The sequence below is a fragment of the Pleurodeles waltl genome, chromosome 12, assembly GCF_031143425.1.
Source record: "Pleurodeles waltl isolate 20211129_DDA chromosome 12, aPleWal1.hap1.20221129, whole genome shotgun sequence".
NCBI classification, from domain to species: Eukaryota; Metazoa; Chordata; class Amphibia; order Caudata; family Salamandridae; genus Pleurodeles; species Pleurodeles waltl.
This window is the reverse complement of record NC_090451.1, coordinates 177,878,405-177,905,814: the sequence shown is the minus strand read 5'-3', so window position 1 is coordinate 177,905,814 and position 27,410 is coordinate 177,878,405. Positions and strand designations below refer to the sequence as shown.

At 47.3% G+C, this 27,410-nt stretch overlaps 1 protein-coding gene and 1 long non-coding RNA gene across 2 annotated transcripts in view; one reads left to right on the top strand and one right to left on the bottom strand.

Moving 5' to 3' along the window:
* Window positions 1-3,170: 3,170 nt before the first annotated feature.
* FOXF1 (forkhead box F1) lies at window positions 3,171-21,687 on the bottom strand. The gene is made up of 2 exons (XM_069217264.1): window positions 19,593-21,687; window positions 3,171-4,462 (listed from the first exon to the last, which is right to left on the bottom strand). Exons 1-2 carry the CDS (start codon window positions 20,563-20,565, stop codon window positions 4,302-4,304), a joined length of 1,134 nt encoding a protein of 377 aa, XP_069073365.1. The 5' UTR covers window positions 20,566-21,687; the 3' UTR covers window positions 3,171-4,301.
* A 1,060-nt stretch (window positions 21,688-22,747) lies between these two features.
* Window positions 22,748-27,410, top strand: part of LOC138268070 (uncharacterized) — a 150,844-nt gene continuing 146,181 nt past the window's right edge. Inside the window, exon 1 of the long non-coding RNA XR_011199917.1 lies at window positions 22,748-22,834. This is a non-coding gene — a long non-coding RNA (uncharacterized lncRNA). The remainder of the gene's footprint in view (window positions 22,835-27,410) is intronic.

Sequence of the window (27,410 nt, the reverse complement as noted above, 5' to 3'; positions counted from 1 at the left end):
ATTAAGTGTCTTGCTATTCGTCTCCATTCTGTTTTTCTGAGTCGATTACAATGCCTCGTCTGCTTCCCTTACCCTGCGAAGTGTCTTGATAACGTCATCATGCAAATCATTCAACTTAATACATAAACAATCACTGTCCAGCTGTGGAGAGTATTAAAATGGCAAATTGTTTCTCTCGTGTCATGCCCCCATAGTTGCATTTCACAGATTGGGCACCAGGATGTTTTGATCTTAAAATAACCCAATTACATATATATTATTTTGTAGTCAATAGTAGATTATGTTTTATTAGATTTGTAGTCAGAAACGATTACTTCTCTTGATAATGTCCCATCATCTAATCAAACAACCTATATAAAAACTATGCAATGATCTATAAACATGTTAAGCATAGAATTTTATATATATATATATATATATATATATATATATATATATATATATATATATATATATATATGTATTTACTTTAAAAAACAAAGGGTACCGGGATGTTATAGTTAAAGTCTGAACTTACTCGCAAATTCAGCAGTTATGGGTCAAGTTATTTCACATAACTATGACTCATGCCCTATGGTAACTATAACGCGTGCCTCCGTGGATCTTATATTTGGGGGTCAGGAATTCCATAGTTTGGCTGCTCCAACAGAGAAGGATGTACCACCAATGTATTTTTCTTGTATGGTGGGGTTTTGAGGTGAGGTGCCAATCTTGAGTGGAGGTTCCTTTGTAGAATGTACTTGGTGATTTTTATTCCTGGTGAAAAGAGGTCCTGTTCCATGTATTACTTTGTGAATGATACAAAGTAGCTTGAAGGTGGATCTTCTGGCAACCAGTAACCAACGTAGGGCCCTCAAGGCAGGGGAGATGTGGATTTGTGGCTTTACATGTAGGAGTAGTCTGTCAGCAGAGTTCTGAATCTGGTATAGTCTTTTCATAGTTGATAGAGATGATCTGTGGTAGAGGCCATTGTCGTAATCCAGTTTAGATAGAACAAGAGAGATAATAGCCTGGACCTTGTGTGGAAGTCCCAGGTGGGGGAAGATGCTTTGCAGAGTTTTCATGGTGATGAAGCTTGATCTTGCTATTTTTTTCACTTGGGCATTCATTGTTAACTTGGAGTCTATGGTAATTCCAGGGCTTTATAATTCCTTAGATACTTTAGGAGGTGGTCCCATATCATCGAGCCAGGCGCGCAGTATGTCATAATTTTTTGAACCACCACATGTATTTCTGTTTTGGAAGCATTCAATTTGAGATGGCTTCATGTCATCCACTGATCAATATCTCTGAGGCAATTGGCGATGTTTGAGTTTCCAATGTCTTTGGGGCTTTCCAGTTTAATGAGTATTTGTGTATCATCTGCATAGTTGTAGCACGTGAGCTGAAACGTATTTATCATTACCGTTAATTACTTCATGTAAATGTTGAAAAGCATGGGTGAGATGATAGCGCCTTGTGTTTAATACTAGATTGGACCAAGTGAAAGCTTCATAATTTTGGCATTTTTTATTGGTTGTATGCCAGAATATGATTGACAAAATATTGTCTGACATAAAAACTGTGTCCAAAATATCATTTACATCAATATTATCTTGTTGGGTGTGGATTTTGTTTTGTTAACTCCAAAAGGGTGATATTTTTGTAAATTATATTTAGGGCACAATATTTTTGCCAGACCAAGTTATTCTTCAAAATTGTGGTACCACAAATTTTTATTAGGCAATTTTGCAATTTCACATTACTGTAATATGGTATACAAATAAAAAAAAATACGGGTTGCCTCTTGGTAAACAGGTTCCAAAAGTATTTTAATGTATTTCCCTTGTTAGATTATAGGTAAACAACCTCTTTTAGGGTCATGCAAACCACCTTATTATCCAGCTGTCCATCCTACTGCTCAGACTGGACCATAGGGAAATCGGGCATTGTCTGAAGGGCTGGTCTGACAGATCAATGGGTGGACTGTTTTTTTCATCTGTTTGTGGGCCTGTTTACAGTGTGCTGGGCCAGTTTCCGCTGAGGATTTCCCTGATATTAAAACAAACATTGCCTGCAGCAACCTGAACTCCATGCAGTCTTCCACACTTTGCAACACATTTGTACAGAAGGGGGCATATTTACTAGGAACTGGCATAGGGCAGAGTAGCAAGCCTTTTGCTGAGCTGCCCCTATGCCACTTTTGAGGGGTAGAAATGCACTGTATTTACAAGACACAGTACATTTCTGTCCTTTCCCCCTGTGCTGGTGCATAAATTGCTGCCTAACGCCAATGCAGGCACCCATGCCCATGGTGCAAGGGTGTCTTCATTGTTGGCAGGATTGTTTTTGTGTAGGAAGGGACACCTTCATGCACAAAAACAACCCAGAGAGGTATTTTCCTCTTTCTATGTGTGCTGCATAATGCAGCAAACATAGAAAGAGGAAACAGCGAGGAGAAATAAATATATTCTCCTCTGTGCATCTGCCCTGGGGAGGCGTACAGGTTTGACGCATTCGCAGGTTTACAGATTCTTGTAAATCTAGGAATGCGTCAAAACCCATGGGTGTTGCATGGGAACACCCAGCGCAACGCCCACGGTACCCCTTCCTGACCAATGTAAGGTAACGCAGTGACTTGCGTTGTGTCACCTTACACCATATCTACGAGGCCATGAAATGCCACGGAAGGTAGCTTTGAGTGGTCTTGTAGATATGGGTTTGCACTATGAGCCACCAGTGTGTGATAAAAAGTGACGCACTAGCTTAGCATGGGGCTTGTAAATATTCCCCACTGTCTTCACACATTAGGTATGTAATTCACTAATGGAGCCACTTATATGTTGGTACTTGAGCCTGTTTTCTGTCCAGTCCGACCCATTAGGTCCTATTGAGTTATTCGTTGTAAACTGTGCAGGGGAGAGCTATAGTGGCAGGCAAGAGATTATGCCTGCAGACTTAATAAATCATAATGAAATCTTATGTGAACAGTTTACACCGATTGCTTTTATTACACTTTGTACTTTTCTATGTAGACTGTGTTTTACAGGCATTATTTTTGTCCTTTAAAAAAAATACACAACGGTGAAAACATATTTGTTATTTTTTTTACAGTGCAGAAGGAAATTAAAAATGTGTCACATCCAAAAATTTTAAAAAATAATAAAAAAACAAACAAAGAAAAAGGTAAGTCCGTCATATGTACATTTATATAAAACATACAGAATTGTTTGACTTTACACTGTTCTGGTTTTATTTTATATTTACATTTACTATTTAAAAAGTTCTTCACGGCAAATATTGCCAACAAAGTACAACGCTTTAATACTGATAAAATGAGGCTATGAGGTGTCTCTCGCTAGAAGAAAGAATACAAATAGTACAATAAATAACAGGAAGCGCCTTGCTGTTAAAAAGTGCTGTGATATCTCTTCAAGGAGCTATCCCGAAACTATGTGTTTAAGTACAGTAGTCCAAACTGTTTCTGGAGCTAAAATGAGACTTGGCCGACCTCAAAGGGGTCCGAGGTGAACAGTAAGGAGGAATAACCGTTTGCAATACAATAAGAAGAACAAGTTTTAAGTGGCAAGTATGTTACTCCAAGAAGAAGAAAAATTGCCTTAGAGGAACAGAGGTGCATTGATGATAGCGTCTTATTTCCCGGCATTTAAATGACTAATTTACTTTTTCTAAACAGTGTTTTGGAGATGTTAAGAATAGTTAGCCAATGTTGGCATCACACATGTAGAAAAAGATACTTTGTGTCACAAAATTTGCTGGGCATATTTTTTTTAAATACATATTAAAGTAGTTATCAAAAATCTAACCATGTTCTGAAATGTATTGTTCAGTTACATAAGCCAGGTTTCTTAAATTCAGAAGTTTTGTTTTTTCCATCTGAAAATAAAATAATAAAACAATGCGCAATAGTATTTTAAAGATATATCTCTTAGGCACACAGTATTGTCATTCATACGATAAAGACTCTTTTCTAGCACAGAAAAGGCAAGATAGTTCTCTTGATGAATTGTTCATTTGGCACAGTTAAATTTTGGGCAATAAAAAGCGAAGCACCGTGTATTCACCATCCTCTTTCAGCCCAAGGGCAAGCCCATCAAGGGTGAGAGATATTCCATGGTCTGCTCTGGGCCACTTGGCTATATACCTCAAGGGGAGATCCGCTGTGGCAGGTTTAGAGGGGTCTGACTGAGTCTAGATCCCCGGCTGTGGAGGTGTCTGCGTCCAACTGTGGAGGGTCCTAGCTTCCCACATCACAGGTCCTTGCATGTCCTGGGTTGCTGTCCCACTGACCCCCTAGGGCCTCACATGACGCATGGCTTGATGTCCTGGTATGTCACCTGCTGGTGGTAGTAGGAGCCACTGTTGGCCGGATGCATGGCCGAGGAGGCCATGGTGTTGAAAGAAAAGACAAACTCTTTCCGGTCACACAGGCTGGGCGACTGAGTGTGGTACCGCGGGATTCCTGCACGGGAAAGAGAGAAAGAACATTTAGCATTGGCTATTCAGAGCAGGAGCATCATACAAAGAACAGAAACCACCAACATTTAGAGTATAGAACACATAGCATCATGCATCAGAATGCAGGAAGCACTGGACCCTCCATGTCAGACTACAGAGTACATAAATCCGACACATACAACATAGAAAGCTCTGAGCCCCAGCCATGAGGTGAAAGAGAGCACTGAGACTCAGCAATCATTATAGAGAGCACTGAGCCCCAGCCTCCAGTATAGGAAGCACTGAGTCCCAGCCATCACATGATAGGGAACACTGAGCCCCACAATCAGATGATAGACAGCACTGAGTCCCAACTTCAGATTATAGAGAGCTCTGAGCCCCAGCAATAAGGTGATAGAGAGCACTGAGCCCCAACCATAAGGTGATAGAGAGCACTGAGACCCAGCAATAAGGTGATAGAGAGCACTGAGCTCCAGCCATAAGGTGATAGAGAGCACTGAGCACCAGCCATAGGGTGATAGAGAGCACAGAGCCCCAACCATAAGGTGATAGAGAGCACTGAGACCCAGCAATAAGGTGATAGAGAGCACCGAGCCCCAACCATAAGGTGATAGAGAGCACTGAGACCCAGCAATAAGGTGATAGAGAGCACTGAGCCCCAACCATAAGGTGATAGAGAGCACTGAGACCCAGCAATAAGGTGATAGAGAGCTCTGAGACCCAGCAATAAGGTGATAGAGAGCACTGAGCCCCAGCCATTACATGATAGGGAACACTGAGCCCCACAATCAGATGATAGACAGCACTGAGTCCCAACTTCAGATTATAGAGAGCTCTGAGCCCCAGCCATAAGGTGACAGAGAGCACTGAGACTGAGCAATCATTATAGAGAGCACTGAGACCCAGCCATCAGTGTAGAGATCGCTGAGCCCCAGTCTCCAGTAGAGGAAGCACTGAGTCCCAGCCATCACATGACATGGAACACTGAGCCCCACAATCAGATGATAGACAGCACTGAGTCCCATCTTCAGATTATAGAGAGCTCTAAGCCCCAGCCATAAGGTGATAGAGAGCACTGACACCCAGCCACCATCTGATGACAGAGTACCCTGAGTCCCAGTCATATGATGAGAGAGTGCACTGAGCCCCAGCTGTCACATGATAGAGAGAACTGAGCCCCACAATCAGATGATAGACAGCATTGACTCCCATCCATCAGATGATAGACAGCACTGAGTCCCAACCATCAGATGATAGAACGCACTGAGTCCCAACCATCTGATGATAGAGAGCTCTGAGCCCCAGCCGTAACGTGATAGAGAACACTGAGCCCCAGCCATCAGAACACAGAGGGTACTGTGGTCCAACGATTGGCTTATCTATAAAGCTCCCTGGTCCAGTTATCAGTACACAGAGTGCTGTGGACCATCGGTGGGTTTATAGATGGAGCACTGAGCCCCACCCATCAGTACACAGAGAGTGCTGTGGTCCATCCGTGGGTTTATATATAAAGCAACCTTTGCTACACGAAGTACTGTGGTCCAACCATCAGCTTATATATGAAGCGCCCTGGTCCATTTATCGGTACACAGAGTGCTGTGGTCCATCCGTGGGTTTATAGATGGAGCACTGAGCCCCACCCATCAGTACACAGAGAGTGCTGTGGTCCATCCGTGGGTTTATAGATGGAGCACTGAGCCCCACCCATCAGTACAGAGAGAGTGCTGTGGTCCATCCGTGGGTTTATAGATAAAGCACCCTGGTCCAACCTTTGCTACACGGAGTACTGTGGTCCAACCATCAGCTTATATTTGAAGCGCCCTGGTCCATTTATCGGTACACAGAGTGCTGTGGTCCATCTGTGGGTTTATAGATGGAGCACTGAGCCCCACCCATCAGTACACAGAGAGTGCTGTGGTCCATCCGTGGGTTTATATATAAAGCAACCTTTGCTACACGAAGTACTGTGGTCCAACCATCAGCTTATATATGAAGCGCCCTGGTCCATTTATCGGTACACAGAGTGCTGTGGTCCATCCGTGGGTTTATAGATGGAGCACTGAGCCCCACCCATCAGTACACAGAGAGTGCTGTGGTCCATCCGTGGGTTTATAGATGGAGCACTGAGCCCCACCCATCAGTACAGAGAGAGTGCTGTGGTCCATCCGTGGGTTTATAGATAAAGCACCCTGGTCCAACCTTTGCTACACGGAGTACTGTGGTCCAACCATCAGCTTATATTTGAAGCGCCCTGGTCCATTTATCGGTACACAGAGTGCTGTGGTCCATCGGTGAGTTTCTACATGAAGCTCTGAGCCCAGCCGTTAGATGACAGGCCGTACAGAGCCTCAGCCATAAGAATATACAAAATATCTCTGAATATTGAGATCTCTCTGCTGAAACCACCCAAAAATAAAGAACACAACCCAACTCAGGAGGATATAGAGAACATGAAGTCCCAACAATCCAGAGAGCGCTCAGTGCCAGACCCCTAACAAAGACACACCCACAGGTAGTCAAAGCAGGGGCTTAACACGCAGTTAGCCTCAGTCATTAAAGTACAGAGACCACTTAGCATCCCTTAGCCAACTCTAGTGCTTTAGGAATATCAAGAACTGTTAGAAAGCATTGGCCATTCCAAGAGCACTTGGCCAGATCTAGTACTTTAGAAAGTGCTCTTGAAATTCCAAGAACGGTTATCCAGAGTTGGCCATTCCAAGAACACTTTACCAAATCTAATGCTTTAGAAATTCCAAGAATCGTTAGCCAGCGTTGGCCATTCCTTGAACACTTTGCCAGATCTAGTGCTCTAGAAAGTGCTCTAGAAATTCCAAGAATGGCTAACAGACGTTGGCCATTCCACAACAACTTGGCCAGATCTAGCGCTCTAGAAAGTGCTCTAACTCTGGGAACCCCTCATGAATCTTACAAAGAGAAACGTGGTGGAGCTCTGCCTTATCAGCAGGGCTATTAGATGTATGTGACTATGCAGCAGTGACGTTTTATGCATAATTATGGATTTGCAGCATTTGACACCTAATCCATCACCCGCGGCATAATCTAGCAAATTGTTACTAGCTCAAATGGATCAAAAGTTACCAAAAAGGCAGCAACTCCTGTTGCCGGCAGTGGAAGGCCCTTCGCAAACTTTCACGGTCACTTGTCTGTTGTTCAGTGAGGTTTTTGAATATTAAACTGTTACTAATGAGGCAAAAAGACTTTGTTAGCTAGTGTGTACATGTTAAAAAGGACCAGGTAATGAAGTAACACCATTACAAAATTTGCCACATTAAGCTGCATAATGTGTCTATTGTTGTTGCATAGCGTAATCAACCATGCCGCATAATCCCCGTGTTCCCCTGCCGCATAATTCCGAAGGAATTAGCAGTATTTAATTTAACCATACTAATTCTTATTCTGTGACAGGGCCCTTGGACCGCGCTGGCCACTGCTTGACCATTTTTCCGGTTCTACAAACCAATGGCGGAAACAGTCGGTCATCTGTGGTCACTGCCAGATCGCTCAGTCGAGCCTAGGCCCCGGCAGAGACAGAGCAACCGACCAACCCTCGCCTTAGTGCGCAGACCCAGGACACTTCGAGCCGCCCCGGCAGCGACGAGATCAGATGCTCTGCTGCGTAGACTGACTGCCCGGATCCAGATATAAACACCCGCGGATAGTGAGTGGGCCCGGCTGGGGCGCGCGCTCCTACATTCAGCCACCCTGAGGTCGAAGGCGTTTTGGAAGAGAATTCCGGGGCGCATCTGGAGTCAAATGTAGCCTCTCTGGTTCTTCGCGTTGTAAGGTCGCCAGCCCCTCCCCGGCTTCCACGTTACATGCCTGCAATCGCGCACTCTTAAACTTCCTGCACTAAGCATCGCTTCTTTAAGAAAAGAAAAAAAAAAATATATATATATATATATATATATATATATATATATATATATATATATATATACCAGCCTTGCTCAACGTGTTATTGCTGCCTAGCTTTGATTACACCCCATTCCTCTTTCTTCCACCCCCGCAAATTTCCTATATCTTTAGTTCTTTCTTTTTACGTGTCTTTTTCATTCCTGCCTTGGCCTACGTCACAGTTTCCCTTTTTCTCGCTCTCTCTTTCTCCCTTTTCTGCCTTTCTCCCTCTTGCTCTGTCAAAGTCTGATGATGAAAAATAAGCCCCGATCCCCAGGAATGATGGCGGTGCTCCCCACCTCAAACCACCGGGACAAATTAAGCCGATTTAGGGCGTAACCAGGAGCAGTCCAGGTCACTTATACACGCGATAAATAAGGGAGGGGATATTAAATACACAGCAAAGGCGGGGAGCGGGATCGGGCGTCCTTTCCAGCCATAGGTTCATATGTGCGAGATTTATATTTGTGTAAGAATCGCATGAATGTGTGACACAGTAAGCTATCCAACCACCGGTTCTAACAGGAGAGCGTCTTCCCTCCCTTAAGCAGTGGTTTGAAACATCATTAACCTTGTACGACCGCGCCATTTTAGTAAATTATATTAAATAACTAGACGTGGGGAAAGTATTGTCTAGGACTTGACCGAATTAGAAACTTTAATGAGTTTTCGTTTTCTTTGTATGACAATGTGCATACCTATTTCTAAATTAAGCCCCTTCTTGAACGCGTAAGTAGCGATAATAAAACCTGGATGTGTTGTCGCGTGGGTGTCTTTTGTGAGGAGGGGGGAAGTTGTTATTTTGCCAAGTGTGCGACCATTATAAAACCAAGGAGGCAGAAGAAATGTACAATGTGATTTTTGTATATAATATTAAATGCCAAGAAGATTATGTGCATGTTTGTTGGCCACCATGAAATACTGACTGGGGTTTACTGTCGGTGAGTAAACTAGCTTGGTGTTAAATTGTGTTTCTAATGCTGAGTGCCCTGTGTGCATTGCATTAAAGTTGTTAGTTTCAGCTGATAGGCTATTAAACGCCACTAAATGAAAATATGGAGCGCAATAAAAGGAAAATTCGTGCGTTACTATCCAGAACAGCAATACAAGAAGACGGTTTAAACGGTTGTTGTTGTGATTTCGGGAAACCGGTATGTCGCGGGTTTGATTCCCGAGACGGGTCACCTTTTTAACCATGTAGATAAAGTGAGTACCACTTGCAACTTGACAATAAATATTGTCATACATTCAGGTCTATTAAAGGTATAAATTTGCGATAGAAACTCGTATTTAAACATGAAAATGTTATTGTTAAGACAAGCAGTGGAACCCAAAATTAAACCGGTTCGGAATCTAGGCCGTGGATATTTATTTGAACGGGTGTCACCGAGGTTTTTATCTCCGAGGTAGGAGGAACAGATCACCAGATGTCAAGAGCGACATCGCGAGATTTGAATATATTAATGTTCAACCAGGTCTAACTGACTAGAGGGCTGAGAGATTTTTCTAATATGTTGGCGTCCACTGCCACCTCAGGGAAGCAGTTCCCAGGAAGTACCCAAGTACTTCCAGTATTACGATTGGACTCTGTTATTCCCTATTTGTTGATTTTTTTTTATGTAACGTTTTTCACATTATATTAAAGGATTGATGTTACAATAGTAAATACGCTTACTTTAGTATTTTGGGACACCCCTACACACACACTCTCCCCCATATGCTAGGAATGGTACCTGTATGAGTCGCAACAGCTTTGCTACTCTGGTAGCACAGCTGCCTCGGAGTGCTCCATATTACCTAGTCCCCCTCCACTTCCGGGGAGAGACAGGAAGCGACTGAAACAATCGGAATACCGGCTTCAGGTGGTGAAGGGAACAACAACTGACATCCCTACGTGGGATCTGAAACCAAAGCAACACAAGGGGGAATCGCTACCAGACATAATTCTCGTCAGACAACAGTCATATAAGATTTATTTAAAAAATAAATAAGCACGCGTTTACTCTACTTTATTTAAAGGGGCATATGTAGGAAGATGTATGAGTTTGGGTATGTCGATATGGTCAGGTGTAATTAAAATATTTTTAAGTAGAAATAAGGATGACTTTGGAGTTAAACAAGTTGAGTTATTTGGCCTTTTTTTGTTATAAATGCTAATAGGAAAGGGTTGTTTCTAGATTTCTGGTCGAACTCTTGCTTCTTTTCCCTTTATTTACTATGTCACTGCTTTCCTAAAATATTGACATTCTACCTTTGGCGATAGGTGTTGAATTTTCAAGCGCAATTTAAATTATTAGCGGATCAGAGAAATGAAAAGCAGATAATAATATTCATCATTATCAATTGCGTTATTAATGGTGATGTTAAGGTTATAGTTGTACACTTCATGTGTAGTGCCAAGACTCTAAACTTGAGAAGCTGAAATGTAGTGAATGGGGGACCTGCTGGAAATGTAGAATGCAGTAGTGAGCTGTTCTTTTGTGGTCTTGTGATGGTATTATTGTTTGGCCTCCGTACGGGCTGGTAAGAGTTTATTCGAGTCGCGCTGTATTTATTAACACGATTGTTTTTTATTTTACTCGTCTGTCTGCTCGGACACGGGCAGCGAGGGATCCAAGCGCCGCGAAGCCCCGGACGGCGCTAAAGACTGGAAGAGGAGGCAGCAGATGGGTCCGTGTCTGCCTGCTGACGTCAGGCCCGGCCCTGACTGCAACCCGCCGCGGTGGGGCCGCTGAGCCCCAGACACAAGCCCTGTTGTGTTGAGCTGCGCCCATCACATCTCAAATGTGAAGCAGATGTGGAGCCCGGGGCCGCGACCCCCAACGAAGCCAGGCTCCGGCACCGCGGAGAGGAGGGAAACGTTCATACAGCGAGCCCGGGCCTGATGCTGAGGCGGCCAGGGCCGGTGTTTCATATACAGAGCCCCTGCGCATTTTGCGGGGGCGATAATGGCCTGTATTCGATATAGCGAACCGTGTACCTCATATTCTGAGAAGGTCAGGGCCAGCATATGCGTAGCTTTTACGGGGACGGTAATGCCCTGTGTTCCATATAGCGAACGGTGCACCATGTATACTGAGAAGGCGAGGGTCAGCATTTCTTATAGGGACCCGTGTACCTTTTACGGGGGCCCAATATTTTATATACCGATCCCATGTACCGTTTACAAGGGCGAAATTGGCCTGTATTCCATTTTGCGAACTGTATACATTATATATCGAGATGGGTAGGACCAGCATTTCTTATAGCCCGTGTAGCTGTTACGGGTGGGGCGATCATGGCCTCTATACCATTTAACGAAATGTGGACAATATATATTGACATGCTGAGAGACAAAATTTGATATTGCGGCCCTGCGGAGGTGTATTCAGTGATGTCAGCCACTTTAATGGTCCAAACCATAAACGCATCTAACGTGCAAGATACATAGCCATGTCTGAGGACCTAGGTGTTGGGGGTCAGGAAGGAGCCGCCCCCACACTCGGTCTGCTCATCTCCTGTTTCTCTTAAGCCACAGACCCTACCCTGGTTCCAGCTCTTAATTGTTCTGCATTATGGCTCCCCCGAGCCCCTTCAGGCGTCTGTTTTCTGTGCCTTCCAGGGAGCACAGAGCGCCTCAACATACTGATGTCCGTTTCCTGCGGCTCCTATTCCACCCAGATCCGAATGACCTCTGGCGAAATTTAGGCTCTTGCAGTTCATGCTAGTGCGGGATGACCCCCCACCGTCAACGCCCACCAACACCCCTGGCCAAAGCCGTTTGACTAGTTGTGTGTTAAAAACATATTTGTAGCGCCGCCTCTCTGCCGTTTCTAAGCGCTACATACAACACACAATAGTACTCAATCTAAAAGTACTCAGCTCATCGTCCTTTTAAGGCTGAATGGGCCTGGTTGACATTACAACTGTGATTTTAGGTTACAGCACGGGAGCACTCAACTCACTGAGCCAATCTTACTGCCTTTATGCGCGTTTAAGTGACAGGCCCTGCGACAGCTTGTTACGTGGAGGGCCCGTCGGACCCGGGCGTCAGCTTTACCCTGCCTTTCACGCGGCTGTTTACTGCCTTGACCTATCACTGACTTGGTTCTATCCATCTTTAAGTGAGTAGCCGTTTTAAAAAGCTCTGCAGTGTGCGTTGCCACTCTCTCAGGAGACGCATTTAACATAAGTTTACTTGAACCCCCGAATGAGCGCCGCCTCTGTGGGCACGGACGGGACAGGTGGCGGGGTGGGGGGGAGGTAAGACTCAGCGGGGTTCAGCCTTCACTGGACCACGGCGAGATGCTGCTGGGAAGAACAAGCGTTTGCAGTCTGTCTCCGAGAGATGTCAAACAAACGCTGGCGCTCCTAGCAGACCTGGCTGACATACACCAGAGCAGGTCGGCCTTCCCGACGTTCCGCAGGGGAGATGTAAAACGCCAGCTTTAACGGTGCTTTAGTTTGAGACGTAACATGTCAGCTTTTCCAAAGTTTCACAATTAAAATAGAATCTTAGCTTCTCCAGCGGCCACGGCGAGATATTAAAGGGCAGATTTTCGGAGTTTCATGGGCAGACGTAAAATGTCAGCTTTCTCGGTTTTTCGACCTCGGGTGTAAAACAACGGATATTTCAGTGGTTCAAATTGAGATGTTTGTCCTATTTTTCAGTGTTTCGGGGTTAGGTTTAACATGTCAGTGTTTCCAGGGGTTCAGATGGCTATGCTAAAGTCAGATTTTCCACTTTATCAAAGTGAGATGTTCATTTTTTTCCCGTGACTCGGTAAGATATTAAATGTCGAGGAAGTTTTGTCGAATGATCAGAACAGAAGTGTTGGAGAGCAGGTTTTGTGATCACCCTGGAAGCGTCAGGGTACACACCGAACCAAGCGAAGCTTAACGCCCACCCCTCCCACTTGAGCTGAGAAGGGGTTGCGTTGTTTCTACCGAGGACCGGTTCCGGGAGTGAACTTTTCCCAACCCCCTAAATGGGGGTCAGAAGTTATTTGTTTTTGGTGTGTGTGTATTAAGTCACTGTCTCCGCGTGAGGTGATTTCGTGTACGTGTGCGCATGCGTGAATGCGTGTGGCTTGTTTTGGTGTGTGCAGACTCTGTTGTGTAATTTTACGCATGTGTGTTTTTGTGTGAGGGTGAATGTACGTCCGGTAATTTTTACGTGGTACCGTGTTTTATGTATATGGGTGGTCTGAGTGTGCATCGGTCAGTGTGCTTCCTGCCTTCGTAGGCGTGTGAGTACAGAACTATACAGTATATACGTGGGTGTGCAATTGTGCGCATTTGGATTGTGGTGGCATTCTGTGAGTTTTCGTCGTGAAAGTACGTTTATATGTCCCGAGTTTCGCGTGCGAGTTTCTGTGTGTATGCCTGTTTGTGTGTGGTGTTCCAAGGCCTAGGAGGGTGTGAGTCTGTGCGTGTTACGCCTTAGGGGAGACCCATGCCCTCCGAGTGAACTGGGCACGACCGATCCCTGTGGAGTAGCCCCCCGGCCGCCTGGCGGCCTCCTTCCACTGCCAAGCCCCGTCCCGTTGGCACCACTTTAACTGGCCGGACACCTCCGGGGCCTGCGGGAGCCGCAGACGGGCCGGCCTGGGCCCGAGACACTCAGATGTTATCCGGCGAGGAGCCCCTCGTGCTGCTCCGTTCCCAGGCCCCGTGTGCGAGGGCGCGGGACGGATGACTCCTGCCTAATGCCTTCCTGCCTCGCAGCCCCGGGCCCGCTTTTAAATGTCCTTTACACTCAGTACAGGCCGCAAACTTCACGCGCATCAAACGCAGAAACCAACGTATGTAAAGTGTATTACAAGTTTCATCTACACCCCAACGCCCTTCTTTATATGAAGTGTAACACTTATGGCATCGCGTGTTTAAATCTTCACATCTTACAAATGCTCAGAAGTACGAACATATGTATCTCTTGCGCATGTCGCACGTATACACTGGCACAAAAAATATGCACAGTGTGTAGAGCGCTGTCACGACTTGGAAATAATTCGCGTATTTAAATTTAAATGGCTATGTGTATACTTTGGTCACGTTTGTAAAAACGCGAGCCGCGTGGGGCTATTGACACAGGCTCACAGACCAATATAAGGACAGTGTGGGTATAACACGCGGCATGCCTAGACACAAATGACTATATGCGAGTTTTCATATAACTGCGCATTATATATCTGATATTAAATATCTGACACCACGCCTGTACCCAAACAAATTCATACAGCTTGGTTACAATTTAAAAATCTTGTAAGTATTTTAAGTACAGGAACACATGCTTGTTTCGAATGCATATGTGTGTGTTTGGGGTGGGATAGATAGATGGGTCGATAGCTAGATAGATAGATCATGCTGCTAGTTAAAAAGCAAATCCGATGTACTTTAAGTTTTCCATGAGGTAATAACAAATGGGGGTAAATATGGGTAATTGCCTTTCTACATCCAGGTTTTCTGATGGAAACCGCACCACCCATTGTCCCTTCCAGAGTTTCACAAATGGCCTCAGGGTAGCTCGTCGTTTCACGATAGAAGGTGATTTCGCGTGCGCGCGGACGGTGTGAGATGCGGAGAGAGTGCGTGTTGGGGGAGACAAGGCACACACTGACCAGGGTGCTCGGCATTACCTTGGATAATGCTGGGGGTGGGGTCTGGTGGAACGATACAAAGGTCTTCCCTTTACATAGGGAAGGGGATGTATATATATATTAACGTATGGACGGGGTAAGTTGAATTATATAGAGGAGGGAAGACGGAAGGAGTACATAGGGGGATATATAGACTCGTGGCGTCATACCTTAATGTAAGAAAGGGGTGCATAGAGTAATATACGGACATGACGTAAGAATGCGGTAGATGGTGTTACACTGGAATGGGGTACATATCTTCGTGTAAGATTGGGGTACATGTGGGTACATAAGGATGGGCCTCATACGTTTACGCAGGGAGGTCACATAGGCCACGTTGGAACATGGGTACATAGGCCACACAGGGACGAGGCACGCTTGGGTCTGTAATGCGCCATATATTTAAGGGCACAGAGGCTCACAGACGGCGCCATTGGCAGCCGACACACATTGCTCGTGAGGGGACAGCAGCGTAGTTCAAATGCGGATGAGATGGGCAGGCCGATGTACGGAAGGAGATGGGGGGGTGTTCGCGGGTGGGTGTTTATTTACCATGTGGATTGAATGAAAGTTTATGACGACGAGTGGGGACGTAGCTTCATGGAGGTTGTGGGGTGCTATCCACCCTAATTAGTTAAATTTTTTGATAAATAGTTGGGTACAGATGCTTCCAGTAGGGTATGGTGAGATGTCTTCCGGATTTCGCCAGGAATTTGTACTTTCATGCGCACAAAAACGCACACACACTCTCTCCCTCTCACTTTTTACAGTCTTCAAAAATATTGGTAATTTTACAAAATATTGTTTTTCTTTCAGTACCCCACTCTCTTTCCACTCCCCTTAGGCCCCTCTATGCTCCCTCCTTGTCCTAAAATGTATTCAAACATTACATGCCAGCGTGATTGCTGGAAAATCTGAAGCTCACGACCTCCGACCTTACTGACCAAGCCACGTCCCTCAGGACTAGCGCAGGGCAGGAGGGGCACCGCAGGGCAGGAGGGGCACTGGGAGCTTGGTTCAGGGTGGGTGTAACGTCGTGGTAAGATTAGAGGTAACTCTTAGATATATGGATGCATTGTAGTAAGGCGGGATGTAAAAATGTTATAAGGATGGTAGCAACACGGTATTAAGTACACTGCAAAGAATATTATCAGGATGAGCGTAAACTTGTAGTACTGGAGGTGACCTGTTCTGCAGAAGGATGGAGGTTAAGACTGTTGTATGCAGTGCGTTTAATGGGCAAGTACTCACAGGTACTTCTCTACTTTGAAAGGAAGATTACCTGTGAGGGCTCAATACTTAAAGCACCAGCACTTCTCAATAGTCCACGTACTTTGGGACAGTGATAATCTAATCTACACTTCCTAATTCCATTTCAACCACTGGTTATAAGCAGGGCTACTGGAAGTTTGAAAATCTGTGGCAGCAGCCTTTTTCATATAATTATAGATCTGCCGCATTTGCCACATAATCCATCATTTGATGCATAATCTGCAGATTTTAACCCAAAAAATGTTTCTAGCTCAAAAGATCAGAAGTCACTAAAAAAAGTGGCAGCGTGTTTTTGCGCAGTGGAAGACCCTTTCGAACGATTAATTGGTCATCTTTCAGTTCCTCATTTCTGTATTTGATTGTTAAACTGGTACTGAGGTGAAATATTGGTCCAGATAGTATTATCATGTATGAAAATTATAAACGCATTAAGTAATACTTCCCAAAAATGTGCAACATTACAACATTATGCAGCATAGCTTCTATTTTCTTGCCGCATGATTTAGTCAACGGGCTGGTGCTACCCCCCCCCCCCCACACACACACACACAATCTCAATGGCCCTGGTTCTAAGAATGGTGTGGCCCTGGTTATAAGGATGGTGTAACATTGTTGTAAGGGTGGAGGTAATATTGCTTCTTAAAGATTTAGGTAATATTGTTTTAAGGATGGAGTAACATTGTAATAAGTACAGTGGTAACTCGATTTGTTATAACAAGGAGGGGGGACCTTTTTATTACAAGGAAGTAGGTAAAATCATTATAAGGCTAGTGTAATGTAAAAATGAAGATAACATAGCTTCTTATAGAGGTAACATTTTTACAAGGATTGCTATAATGTCTGGGGTAACATTACACTAAGAGTTGAGATAACATTGCTTCCTATAGCTGTAGGTAACATTGTTATAAGGATGAGATAACATTGCAGCAAATACACTGGTAACATTGTTTATTACAAGGGAGAGAGTAAAAGTTATAAGGCTGGGAGTGTCTAATTTGTTACAGTGATGGGGGTAAGGTTGTTTGTTCAAAACAGGTCCACTAGAATTCTGCAATTATGGGGCTGCCGCTTTTTTCTTATAAGGATTTGCTGCATTTGCTAATTATTCCATTACCTGCTGCATAATCTGCAGATTTTGCCCCCCAAAAAACCTACCTCAAACAGATCAAAAGTTTCCAAAATTGTGGTGATGTGTATTTGCGTGCGTGCATTGGAAGACCCTTCGCACAGGTTAGCTGGTCATCTTTCAGTTGCTTATTTATGTATCTGGTTATTAAACTGTCACTAATAAGGTGGCATCTTTGCCCAGACAGTATTACCATTTCTCTAAATGACAAAATAATGAAGTAATATTATAAAAAAATGTGTTGAATTATGCCGCATAATTTGGCTTTTCCTGCCACATAATTTAGTCAACCATGCCACATAACTAGAGACTCCCCTGCTGCGTAATTGCAATGGCCCTGTTATAAAAAAGTGGTAAGGCAGAGCCATTCTTCATTGTTCTTGAAGGAAATGGCATTGTTTGTTCTATGGATGGGTGACATGCAAGTGACCCTGCTTGTTATAAGGACAGGGGTAACGCCATTGTAAGGTATGGCTGTTTGTTAGTAACATGGGGACAACATAGCTCCTTGTGGACGGCGGTGACACAGTCAGTTACATGGTGGCAGTAACATGGTAACACTGGCAGGGCCTGTTGTTAGGGTGCCAGTACCGCTGCAGCACGGATGAGGGCAACATTGTTTGTTAGAGGGTTGGAGGTAAGGTAGGTTGGGTAACGGTGCTTGTTTTAGTTGGAGATAACATTGGTACAAGAAGGGGTAACATAGCTATAAGGAAAGAGGTAACAGTACTCATGCCTATATGGAGGCAATCCTGTTTGATACATGGAGATAAACTTGCTTATTATATGGATGGAGGTAAACTAGCTAGTTACATGGATGGTGGTAAACTGGTTTGATACATGGATGGAGGAAACGTATTTGTTATATGGCTGGACGCAACCTTATTTGTTATATGGCTGGAGGTAACATTGTTTGTTACATGGATGGAGGTAGTCATGTTTGTTACATAGATGGAGGTAACATTGTTATGTGGCTGGAGGTTAACTGGTTGGTCAACGTGTTAGACGTTCGGTGTGGTGGTATTAGATGCGTCATATACGGCGGTACCGCAGGTCATATAGTTTGGGTAGGCGTAAGGTGAAAAGCATGGCGTAGTTTACGAAAAAGAGGTGTACAACCTGATGTCTGTGAAACTGACGACGCAGCATGGTTTGGCATCAGATGGGTACCAGATTGTGGTATATGAATAAGAATGCATGTCCTTACATAGAACGAGTGGTAGCACTGGTTGGGACAGAGTATGTTCCATATGGTGGTGTAAGATGAGAGGAGATTTGTGGGTTTGGGTTAGTCAGCATCAGGTGTGCGGCATCATGTGAGAGGTAGTGTGGTATACTATGGTTGGTAGACAGAGCTTCAGCTTGAGCAGGGTCGGATCGGCCTACGGGACGGACTCGCGGTGCCAGACGTGCAGGTCTGACAGGTCAGTGTGGGCCCTTTTTTAGGCTGTTTGAGGCTTGTTTTATGGCCAGGGTAGGTCGTTTTTCTGTTGATCTCCCTCATAAAACCACAAACGTTGCCTGCAGAAATCATAAATGCTTGCAACATTCACCACCTTGCAAAATAGCCCTTAGCATCAAGTTCAAATGTTCTTGGTTTGCAAACGTGGGCCACTTTTTAGCTATTTGTTTCGCTAATGGGGGCCACTTTAAATGTGGTACCTGGGCCCATTTATGTCCCAGTTCGACGCCGGAGTGCACTGCCTTACACTTGGATGTGGAAATAGTACTATACAGGTTGGCATAGGTTGGTCGGCAGAGAGAGCTGCAGGGTACCAAGGCCTGATAATGATGTGTTTAGGACAAACAGGGGGACATAAGCTGAGTGACACAGAGAGTTATAGACATGCAACTATTCGGAACCATTGCATGGAAAGGATGTGGAAGTACCACAAGTTGGCATTATGTGAGTGGCACACAGTTGTATATATCTGGTGTACCACTGCTTGGTACTAGGAAGTGGAGGTACCACAGGCTGGCATACGGTGGATGGCAAACAATGCTATAGTGATGGGTATCATTTCTTATACCAGGATGTGGAGGTACCACAGGTTTTGCATTGGGTGGATAACACTTAGTGCTATGGGTACCACAGTCTGAGGGCACGTGGAGGCAGCACATGTTGGCTTAATGTGGGTGGCACAGAGAGGTGCAGGGATGTCAGAAGCGGGGCAGCGCCGGTTGGCATAAGTTGGGTATCTTACCTTGCAGGTCCGCCGTGCTGTGGCTGCTCTGGTGTAGGTAGGACTGCTCCAGGGGGTGCGAGGACAGAGGGTTGCTCCCGGAGTTGCAGGGGGACAGAGGCTGCTGCTTGATGTAGGGGGGGCCTCCGGACAGTCCACCGGCGGACGAGGGCGCCCAGCTAGAGGCCGAGCTGGAGTAGACCGAGTGGGGCTCCATCACCCCTCCGCCGGTGAGCAGCGGGGAGCCCGAGTCGTGGTGGGAGTAGTCCCCCCCGGAGCCCCCCGTGCACCCCCCCATGTAGGAGTGTCCCCCGTTGGAGGCGAGGTGGGACACCGAGTGGCCCCCCAGGCCCATGCCGTCCACGTTGCCGGCCAGGTGGCCGTTCATCATGCCCATGCCGCCGTCCAGGCCCAGGCCGTTGGGGGCGCAAGCCAGGCCCCCGGCCGAGCCCTGGAAGCCGTAGGAGTCCGGGATGTGGTTGAAGCCCAGGCCGTTCATCATGCTGTACATGGGCTTGAGCGCCTGGCACTTGCGCCGGAAGCCGCGGGGGCGCCGGCGGAAGGAGCCCTCCTCGAACATGAACTCGGAGGCCGGGTCGATGGTCCAGTAGTGGCCCTTGCCGGGCCGGCCCAGGCCCTTGGGCAGCTTGATGAAGCACTCGTTGAGCGAGAGGTTGTGGCGCACCGAGTTCTTCCAGCCCTGGTACGAGCCGCGGAAGAAGGGGAAGCGGGACTGCAGGAACTGGTAGATCTCGCTCAGCGTCAGCCGCTTGCTGGGCGAGCTCTGGATGGCCATGACGATCAGCGCGATGTAGGAGTAGGGCGGCTTCTCGGGCCGCCGGATGCCGGCGGTGCTCTTCTTGGCCTTGGTGGCGCCGGACGAGGCGGCCTCCAGGGCGGGGGCCGGGCCCCCCGGGTGCTTGTCGGGGGCGGCGGACATGGGGCTGCTCTGGGCCGGGGGCTGCGCCGAGGGCTGCTGGATCTCGGCCGTCATTGGGTGGGTGTCGGGGCGCTCCTGTGCGTCTGACTGAGGGGTCTCGACCAGTCCGGCCCCGGGGATCAGGAGGGTCTGCGGTCCCACAGGGAGGTGACTTGAGATGGGCCTGGCTCAGGCTAGGGCAGGTCCTGGGTGCTAGGGTGGGCTCAAGTCCTGGGTGCTAGGCTGCGCTCAGGTCCTTGGTGCTAGGCTGCGCTCAGGTCCTTGGTGCTAGGCTGGGCTCTGGTCCTTGGTGGTAGTCTGGGCTCAGGTCCTGGGTGCTGACCGGAGTCAGGTCTGTCTAGTAGCCCGAGCTCGGGTCCTTGGTACTATGCTGGGCTCAAGTCCTTGGTGTCAGGGTGGGCTCTGCTGGACAGGGCTCGGCCCCCTCCCCTTGACTGATTGCACTTTGATGGGCAGTGAGCTGGCTGCAGCCCCTGGGCTGGCTGTGCTGGGCTCCACTTGGCTGCACTCCTATCTGGACTCCTCCGACCCGCCCCAGCTCTGCTGGCCTTCGCGGAGCTCTTCCTCTGGCTGTGTTCCTCTTGACTGAGTTTGCTTTTAGGACACTGTGAACCCAATCTTTTCTTTTATGTATTGGCGATGCTCTGCTAGAATTCTTTGGTTGAGCTGGACTCCTTTTGAATGAGCTCCTCTTGACTGGGCTCCTATTGGCAGAGTTCCTTCTACCAGGGCTCCTCTTAGCTGAGCTCCTGGGCTGGGCGCCTCTTGTTAGGGCTCCTCCTGTTTATTGACTGAGTTCCTTCTGCCGGGCTCTCTGGGCTGAGCTCCTGGACCGGGCGCCTCTTGTCAGGGATCCTCTTGACTGGGCTCCTATGGACTGAGTTCCTCCTGCCAGGGCTCTCTCAGCTGAGCTCCTGGACCGGGCGCCTCTTGTCAGGGCTCCTGACGTGAGCTCCTCTCCTCGGAGTTCTGCTCGGCTGAGCTCATCCGGGTTCCAATGCTCTCTTCCCCGGTCCGCTGGCCTTCACTGGGCAGTCCCCTGACAGTCTCTGCTGGCTCGGCCTCCGTCTCTGTGGTGCTGCAGATGTGGGCAGATGTTCCTCATCCCAGTGGCGCGCCTTTCTGCCCCCACCCGGGGAGGACCGCCTTTACTTATCTCGTGTCAGCGACGACTGAGGCTTCTGACAGCCAGGACGTGGGGAGAGAGGAGTCCCCGGCCCAGCTCTGGCCCCGGCCCGCCCCATTCCCTCTCCACGCCCCCTCCGCAGCCCTGGTGGCCACTTAAAGGGGCCTCGGACACGCAGCGCACCGCTGGGGTGGGTGGACGGGGGCTTACATTTCTATGTACCACCAACAGACTTCAAAAACCCAAATTCTGCGGATTTTCGGCGTCATGTTTTTTGATACCGTTACGAAAGGGAACATTAAAATCAGTTATACGTTTATGGAATTATTTATCTACCGCGCACTCCAATGCATCCTGTTCTCCTCAATTTTATTAACAAAAATTAACTTGTTTACCACAGTAATATATACAAAAAGTGGCCGTGTTTAATGGGTATTTCGAAGTATTTTAATTGTTTATATTATATTTAAAATGCACCCTCCTGCTTGCTATGCACATTCTAGAAAGGACACAATTTCTACAAAGACATGTCTATTGTCGACACTCCACAATTTGCGCCATTTTATACTGTTTGCATGTCTTAGTAGCTGTTTAAACAAATATACAATTCTTGTTAGATTCTATCGTGTTAAATTCAATTTTCTGCCTATTTAATGTAATATATATATATATATATATATATATATATATATATATATATATACATGCTTATCATAAACAGAGTCAAATAGTCACGTGCCATATTCCAACAATTTCGGGTATTTCTAATAAGCAGTTCCCAATTTTACCCCTTTTTACAAACTTTTCCCTTGTAAGATGCAGCTCCTGTTAAGGTTTAGCAGGAGGGCGTCTGGTCGTTTAAACTACACTTTCTGGTTTCGGAGCAGAGCAGGCAGGGACACGGGCGGGATGTTTACATAGTAAAATGTAAACATATTCTCTGCTGTTCTTTAATAAAAAAAAAAACACAGCTAAAACTCCAGATAGACAGTATAGTGCCCCGTTCTGCTCCGTGTAAAATAGCCCTCTCAGACTGCCTGTTGCTTGTTTACATTTTACACATGTAAATAAAGGCTGCCCGGACTAGCACTGCAGAGAACTCGCTGCCACCCACACAGCGTGCCACCACTCTCGAAGGGCCGACAGAACCACACACACCCGCTTGATCCTGGGCATGGTGGCAGCGCTTCTAGCACGGTAAGTCACCCTGCTGTCGGGGCTGGGTACTGGTGACATTGGGGCACGCGATGGCGGGAGGTGGCAGGGAGGGGGTTGTGGTCGTGAATCAGAATCTCGCTAGATTATACTGACCAGATACACCACACACACACACCCACTCCCCAGACGTCCGATTGACTTTAGACAAACTTCACATAAAATTCATTCTATCTGGCCTAGCACATTTTTTCACACCTTAACATATATAAATATTACTTTGTCTGCACAAAAAGATTCGCAACGCGCGAGAGTAAAGTCGCATTTTTGGTGTGTGTGTCTGCCTGCATTTGTGCCTGAGAGTCAGGGACGGTCACTCGCCATTGGCAGATGCAAAACAGATCCCTTATTTCACCCTCCCCAGAACAAAAGATAACGTCCGGTCTTTACCTAGGTTTTCCAAGTTTTCTTTTCCCGAGAAGTGTGTGATATGTTGACAACATTCGCCATCCTGTCAGATTGTGAAAATGTGGTTGTGCTGGGGTGTTCTGACAGGACAAAGCAGGCACATCTCTAATTCGGAAACAGACCACCCTCATTTTAGTCAAAATGGCATTATTGAGACCCTGATTACTTTCTCAGTCAGGCATCTTCCTCTTCAAAGCCAGGCACTGTTGTGTTCGTACTGTTTCCAGTCTGTGCAACTCTACACAAGGGCGCACGTTTGAAACAAAATCCTTGTTTTGTTGTATAGTGCTTCGTCGACCCTAGCGCTGAACAGTTGCCTCCTTTACACCCCAGGAGCACAACCTCCACTAGGGACGGAAGTAGCGTTGAAAAAATTATATTAAACAAAACATCTCCCTTTCACACCTCTCAGGCGGCTCAATATTGCAGCCAAACAACTACCGGGCTTTTACTCGGGGTGGGGCAGCATCTTAGTGCGTAGTAATAGCGGATGGAGCACTTGTCCCCCCCCCGGGGGGGGTAATGCGGCTTGTGAAGCCAACCAGATTATTAGAGTGGGTTGTGAGTTAACACGCCTCGCCGGCATGCACCGCTCCCCACCAGCGCCCAGCACACCTCTCCGGCCAGGGAGGGCTTGTCTAAGTGCTAAAACTGTATCTTGTTGATTTGGCAATATCTAGCGCTTACTACCCAAAACGAGGCGGGAAGCGCTTTTGTGACGTTCTGCGGAAGCATGCCAGCGAGTGGAGTAACAAAGCCCCCGCAGTGCGTGGGGAGCCGGGAGCTCCGGGGGTGGGGGCCTTCAGCACAGTCCCCTGGCCTGAGAGCTCCTGAATGAGTTCGGAGGAGGCGGAGGGGTGTCCATATACTTTGCATGCCCCCCACCCCTCAAGTTTGTAAACCACTGATCCTGGGCTGACAGGGTCAGAGGGGTAACATGTTAATGTCCAAAATCGATAGCTTTACTGCAGTCCGTCGCGCGGCGCACATACGCGCTTTGTACTTGGGGCACTGAACCGGTCTCGTGCCTTTTCGACACCGAGCAGGAATCCGCGGATCGGCTGAAGGTCTCATCACCCGTGACCATGCGAAGAAGTTCGGAGACAAACGGTGAAGAGGGATCTCGGGGTGTCTGGGAGATTCTGAGCTTGCTGGGGGGGCTGACCTACTTTACATCGACCTACGCCGGGACTGGCTCTCATAGGCTGGAATTAGGGGTGCTGAAGCACCCAGAAAGTAACCTTACCGAGCCAGAGTTCTGAAAGTGAGTGATCAATAAAGATGGTTTTAAATGTTTTTATCTTGTCTCCTCTGCTGTGCGGTCAAAGACAGACCTCAAATGTCAGACATGTTTCTGGCAAATTGCTTCCTATTTTTTAACCTGGTGTTCCCTTCTCTACATGCAAATATAACCGATTTTGTAAAGTGAACTACCTGAAAATATTGCTGGGGTACTGAGAGTGGAAAGCAAGGATGTCAGATTTTTCTAATACCGAAAACAATTTAAATACCTGGAAATGATCTACGACTATTTCAAAATACATCAGCAGTTAGGAAAGCACCAATGAAACACATTTTTTTTTAATTTTTAAATTGGGATGAAAATAAAGAATTTAATAGGATCAAGTCAGCTCAAGACATTTTACTCGAAGAAGGGCAAATGACAAATGTTTGCTGATTCCCGATTTCCACACACTAATGTTTGTGCTCTCTATAGATTTATCGGCGAACTCGCATGTCAGTGTAAATTACGTGCCCATTACATTTAAAAATGTGCTGTCTCTAAACAATAGCCTGCTATCAGATACCCCATGCCTTCGTAATATGTTGTTACTCCAAAAAGCACCACTGGCTACAGACCTTACCAGTGTCCTGGTGCATGGCCGTGACTCATTTGTTTTACTTGTTTTTGAAGCTCGGGTTTTCCACAGTCCCTATGACTTCAGTGATGTAACATTGATGTCAGCATCCCCACTCTGAAAATTGTTCCAGCACCACTGCTCTTTCTTGCAAAATATATGGAGGAAACCCACCCACAGCGACACTGGGGGATGGAGGGGGTGTGTGTCTCTGTATGTGTGCGTTAGGGGGTGAGGGAAGGTGTATGGGGATGGAAGGCACACGAATCTACAGAAAGGGGAGGGGCGTTTGCACACCTAGTGAGCCAGAACTTGGGGAGGAGGCGCTGGGGCCACTAAGTAAAACAAAAAGTAGGGGACATATCAGGGCCCCCTACTAGAGCACGGGAAGTGAGGGGCACCCCAGGTCCACGAGAAAGGGAAATAAAACGGGGCTCATCATGAAAGCTTGTAGAATTGTGCGGAAGGGGAGGAGTGGGGGGGGTGGGGGGTGGAGCTTTGGTTAAGGGTCAGAAAATTGAGCAGTTGTGTAGGGGAGGAGTGGGGGGGGGATGGAGCTTTGGTTAAGGGTCAGAAAATTGAGCAGTTGTGTAGGGGTTCTTATTGAGGCACATAATATCATCGGGCACACAAGGGGGTTCTCCTTTAGGCACCGAAAGTGGGAGGTCCACCCAGGGTCTCTAGCAAGGCACTGATAGCAGAGGAATCCTGGTATAGAGCTTAAACCATTCTCAGTGGAAGGTTCCTAGAGGTCACACTGGGGCTCTCCGTGAGGCGTAGACAGCAGGCCTCCTGGTATAGAGCGGGGGAGGCATGTCCGGACATACAGGGTTAGAGACTCTCTCAATCCAACCCCCCACCCCCACCCCCTACGGCAGCAACAGTGGACAATTCCTAAAATGTGAAAGGTCACCAGGGGGCACCAATATACTACTCTCAATGGAAGGTTCCTAGTGCAGAGAGTAAGAGGTCACCCTAGCCTCCCCACACCACATGGACAGTGATGAGCTCCTAGTACAGAAAGTAAGAGTCGCCCAGGTACTTCCAGCAAGCAACTCTTTGTGCAGGGTACCTGGAAAAAGAGGGCCACCCTGCGTGGCGCTGACAGTGGGCAGTTCCTAGCAGTCAGTAAGAGGTCACTACAGAACACCTCCCCCCCCCCCCCCCCATGGCGCTGACAGTGGAGAGCTCTTAGCAGGGAGTAAAAGGTCACCAGAGGGCCACACTTTACGGCACTGACAGTGTGCAGTTCCTAGCAGTGAGTAAGAGGTCACCACAGTCACCCCTCCTGTATTCGGCTGACAGTGCGGAGTTCCTAGCAGTCAGTAAGAGGTCACCACAGGGCCCCCTGTATGGCGCTGACAGTGGAGAGTGTCTAGCAGGGAGTAAAAGGTCACCAGAGGGCCATCCTTTACAGCACTGACAGTGTGCAGTTCCTAGCAGTGATTAAGAGGTCACCACAGTCACCCCTCCTGTATTCCGCTGACAGTGCGGAGTTCCTAGCAGTCAGTAAGAGGTCACCACAGGGCCCCCTGTATGGCGCTGACAGTGGAGAGTTCCTAGCAGTGAGTAACGGTCACCATAGGGCCCCGTATGGCGCTGACAGTGGAGAGTTCCTAGTAAAGAAGGTAAGAGGTCGCACCAGGGACTTCCGGTAAGGCTCTCTTAATGGAGGGTTCTAAAACAGAGCTCAAGAGTCACTCCAGGACCCCCCCCCCCCCCCCTCCTGTATTGAGCTGACGGTGGACGGGTCCTAGCATAGAAGATACGGCTCTCTCAGTGGAAGGTTCTAGCATAGAGAGTAAGAGTCACCTCAAAACCCCCCTGTATGGAGCCGACAGAGGACGGCTCCTAGTATAGAAGGTAAGAGGTCGCACTGACGACTTCCAAAAAGGCTCCCTCAATGGATGGTTCTAGAACAGAGGGTAAGGGTGACCTCGGGACCCCCCTGCGTGGAGTTGGCAGTGGACGGTCCCTGCTATAGGTTGCACCAGCGATATCCCGCAAGACTACCTCAGTGGACGGTTCCTAGCACAGAGACTGCGGTGGGGACCGCACTAGGACCCCCACCACCCCCCCCCCCCCCAAACATACACACACACAGCGCTTGGAGCTGAAGTTGTACGGCCCCATACACTAGGTGAAAGGTCGCACCAGTGCCGTCTCCTAAGGCTCTCGCAGTGGACGGTCCCTAGAACAGAGAGTAAGGGGTCACTCCACGGCTCCCAACAGAACACAGACCGTTTCATGGGAGTAGATTCATGGTGTCTAGAAATCACCCTTTAAACAGG